Source organism: Gymnoscopelus braueri (assembly GCF_963280865.1).
Source record: "Gymnoscopelus braueri genome assembly, chromosome: 4".
Taxonomy (NCBI): Eukaryota; Metazoa; Chordata; class Actinopteri; order Myctophiformes; family Myctophidae; genus Gymnoscopelus; species Gymnoscopelus braueri.
In genome coordinates, this window is record NC_137605.1 from 25,504,993 (window position 1) to 25,509,309 (window position 4,317).

The 4,317-nt window shown below is 38.7% G+C and overlaps 1 protein-coding gene across 1 annotated transcript; it reads left to right on the plus strand.

The window, feature by feature from the left end:
- utp11 (UTP11 small subunit processome component) lies at positions 1 to 3,691 on the plus strand. The gene is made up of 8 exons (XM_080426563.1): positions 1 to 176; positions 904 to 965; positions 1,428 to 1,530; positions 1,815 to 1,934; positions 2,178 to 2,271; positions 2,412 to 2,542; positions 3,206 to 3,316; positions 3,522 to 3,691. The coding sequence occupies exons 1-8, from the start codon at positions 117 to 119 to the stop codon at positions 3,603 to 3,605; spliced, it is 765 nt and encodes a 254-aa protein (XP_080282689.1). The 5' UTR covers positions 1 to 116; the 3' UTR covers positions 3,606 to 3,691.
- The last annotated feature ends 626 nt before the right edge of the window (positions 3,692 to 4,317 follow it).

A 4,317-nucleotide genomic window follows, 5' to 3' on the forward strand; every position in this document is an offset into this window, starting at 1 on the left:
TAAGCAGAGGAAGCACTCACTTGTCATTTCTGAAGCAGCAGAAAGACTTGTGTTTGTCTGTCAGACCGTAAATAGTTGCTTTCATTATAATTACAGTTAAGGCACGATTTACAAACATGTCCTCCTTCAGGAAGGCGCTGAAATCCAAGCAGAAAAACCACCATGAAAGATCTCAGGTGAGCAACTGACTGTTTATGTTGACTAGCATCTTAGCTAGTTAGCTGAGCTAAACTGCACATCTGTCTGTTGGTATGCTGTGTTCATATGTAGGATCAGTGGTGGACCAAGTACTCACATGTTGTACCTATTACCTAAGTAAAAGTATCAATACTGCAATGTAGAAATCTGTTGCAAGTAAAATAATTCAAAATGTACTTGAGTTAAAGTACTAAAGTATTGATATCAAAGTGCCAAAAGTAGAAAGTACTCATTATGCAGACTGTCCCATTTCACAGGTTTCAATTCAAATGTATAAACATCTTTTGAAAATAGCAGATCTACAACGCACAAGCATTGTGAGCTTGTAGATCGGCAATTTTCAAATAGCCAGTTAAATAGAGCTGAAGTGGTTAATGTATGTTTTGTAATAATCTACAAAGTAACTAGTAGTTACTAAAGTTTTCTAAGAATTGTAGTGGAGTAACAAGTACAACATTTGACTCAGAGATGTAGTGGAGTAAAAGTACTCCAGCAAAGTAAAAGTAACTCAAAATTGTACATAATACTGTACTTAAGTAAATTTACTTAGTTACTTTCCACCACTGATACAAAACTGAAAAAATATTCTTGCGAGATAATATAAAGTAAAACATACAAACCTCTGATAATTAAATTCGAGTTGCAAGTAGAATTATGCTGTATACATAATGTCTATCATGCATTCATTAATATTTTCCTCACCAGCCTGGATTCAGGAACCATTTGGGGTTTCTGGAGAAGAAGCAGGACTACAAACTCCGTGCCAAGTACGTATTACATTTTTCATCATGCCATGATTCCTCGACAGTCAACTTTTCAATCTAAAATCATAGTAAAACAACATTGAAATTGGGATGTAGGCCTACAAGATTCATATAGAAATATTGATTGATTGATATCTTTTCTTTATTGATCATGAAATAAACATGGGTCTGTATGTCACAATAACATACATCTGACCCACCATGATCAAAAGGATGACGCAAAAAAGCTTACAGCTTGTTTCCATTGCGGTCCTTAAATACTACACAATAAAGATTGTGAATAAAAAAAGACATTATGAGACATGCTCCCATCAGTCAGTGTCATATTCTTTTTCCTGAAATAGCAGATCTACAAGTGTTACAATACAACACGTTGTGAGCTTGAGATCGATTTGCTGTTTTGGGGAAAAGTGTATTTTAAACTGTGTTTAATCATATTGATCTTGATTTTTTTTAACTTTACAGTGACTACCACAAAAAACAGAACACTCTTTCTGCCCTGCGCAAGAAAGCCCTGGATAAAAACCCAGATGAGTTTTACTTTAAAATGATCAGCTCCCAGCTGCAGGTAACACAACCTCGCTCCATCGTCCAATTTGTGTAGAAACATGACTTACAAATTAAACACATTACTGCACATCACTTTACAACAGTGGTTCTCAAACTTTTAAGAACCCTCATACCTCTGACAATGTACAAATGGAACCAAATGGACGGGGTCCATTGGGTTCCATTTGTACACTCGCAGAGTTACGGAGCTGTCAGGGTCCATTTAGAACCCCTGAAGGCCCCTGAGAACCACTGCCGTACAACATTTGACATGGTGTCCCCTGTACTCTGCTACGATGACAGGACGGTGTGCATACTAAGAATAAGGCCACACAAGAGGTAGTGCTAACAGAGGAGCAGAAGAAAGTGATGAGAACACAGGATATCAGATATGTGGAGATGAAGAGGGTTGCTGAGGCTAAGGTAAGAGGTTAATGAAAGATTGGTTGTAAAACATTCTTTTTTTCAACAAAGATCAGTGCAGATGTTTGGATACTTTTTATGTAACCTATGCATTGTTGTGAGGAGCAAATTTGCCCTTTTCTAATGTATCTGCTAAGATTTTATGCCCTCCCATTATGCTGTTAACATCGAAATTTACAATATACTACTACTAATACTAAAAATAAGTGTCAAATGAAACATTTCCCCATCTTTCATTCTCAGAAAATCGAGAGGTTGAAAGCAGAGCTCCATCTTCTGGAGGCTGATGGTAAACAGAAAAACAAGCATACCTTCTTTGTGGATTCCAAGAAAGAAGGTAGAGTTATGCCAGTGTTATTTTCATTGTGAAACTGCTCTTTACACAACACGAATGGACCCTTTCATAGTTTTGAGGTGTGATGCCAAGAAATAAGGCAATTCCGAGAAACGTACTAATAGTTGTGTTGTGGTTTCCAGTGGCGTCGTTCGACCTGGCCAGCCATCTGAACACAGCCCCAGCGCTGGTGGACAGGGTGTTCAATCGACCCACACTGCACACACTGGAGACTAAGACCATCAAGGGAGCTACAGAACCTGGCAGTCTAAAAGTATGAATACACTGTACTGCACGCCAGCCGCTATTTCTGAGCCTCAGTAGATTGTGTGATATACTGTATATCATTGCTGTTGGGCAGAAACCTTGTATCTCCATAACTTTTAATGTCCTTTTTGTAAATGAATGGCATACTTCGTCATACTACAGTGTCACACGAAAGTAGCTAAAATAGCTGATCTACAAGCTCCGAACGTGTCGCGAAGCTATTTTTGAACACAAATTCTGGAAGGTAACAGTTTTGGACATACAAGGTTTCCATACGACAGCGACAATATGCATGTTGTGAAATCCAAGTGGGATGTAACATGAAAGTAGAGTGAGAAGGAGTAGTACTGTTGTTCTGAGACTAAGTTTTGACGTACTTCATCGTTTAAGTGTAATTACACCAGAAATGACTAACTATAATGAGGATAATGATGTGAGCATTCCACACTGATGAACAATGATGTTCTGTAAACATGTTGAATGCGCGTGGTATGCTGTAAATTCAGAAGGATTTTGATTGGCTGTCAGTGTTCAAATCCCTCTGAACGTGATCTCAAGGATGTTGTTCGCGACTGTCGTCTTTATTAAAACAACATATTTATAGTTATTATACTTTTCTTGGTGTGGATGCCTGGCCCTTAACTCCTGATGTTTCCCCGCATACCTGTAGACGCAAGCCAAAATGAGGAGGCACCAGTACAAACTCCTGTCCCAGAGGATTGACAGGGAAAAGAAGATGTTTGTCATCAGCCAGAAGATCCAGACACGCAAAGACCTACAGGTGAGGAGGAGACATGTGCCAGACAAATGCATTTTAGAACAGAGGTGAAGGGAAGAGATTCACTGCTCTACTGATTTTAGGTGAAATCACGTGGATTAAACCACTTGGATTTGGATGTATGCTTGTTTTTCTGTTTGCCATCAGCATTTTCTGAGAGCGAATCAGGGAAATATTTAGTACTGTTTTTGTCTCCTTTGTTCCCCAGGATAAGATCAAGAAAGTAAAAGTTAGCAAGGAGACACCCAACGCTCCTGCCATCTACAAGTTTGAGGCCAAGAGGAAACGTTAAGAGACTGCAGAACCTATATGTACCATCCTCATATATTGGACTGTTAGCCCATGGAACATAAAACATGGACTGTATGCGCTCCTAGCTCCTTCTGATGATACTCAAGACATAATTACAGTTAACCACCTGGTGTCCCTATTTTGGACATTTGGCTATAGGCGAGGGTTTTCAAAAGAAAAAAGAAAAGAAACAAACTCACAATGCATCCGTATTGTGACCTTATTAGATCGGCTATTTTTGCTACTCGTCCTGTTGCAAAGTTTAGTGGTTTATATGTACATTTTAAAGCAAGCCATGTAAACAAGCCAGTTGTTCACAGGGCAATTGGGTATTGCTCGGTCCCTCCTGCTGGAAAAAGGCTTTCCTTTGAAATGTCATTGCTCTGGTTCATCTTTGGCACTCCAGCACATTATTTTGACAGTCTGACTAATGTATCTGCTATGAGGAGGTTTGAACACCAGAGTTTTAACAGAAGCAAAACATTGAACAGTGATGTCAGTTCAAGGAGGTGTTTACATGGTAGTGCAGCTATGCAGTTTTTTGTACATATTTAACAGACAATTTCTGTTTACGGTAGTTTCTGTAAAAAATAAACGATTTGTGATGATTCTGAAATTACAGTGCAAGTTTATTTTGTACTTTTTTTTGTCTGATTTCTCATACAGTAGATGTATTTTTCACTGTCAGTGGTGTGTGTTGTACCAGTAGGTGG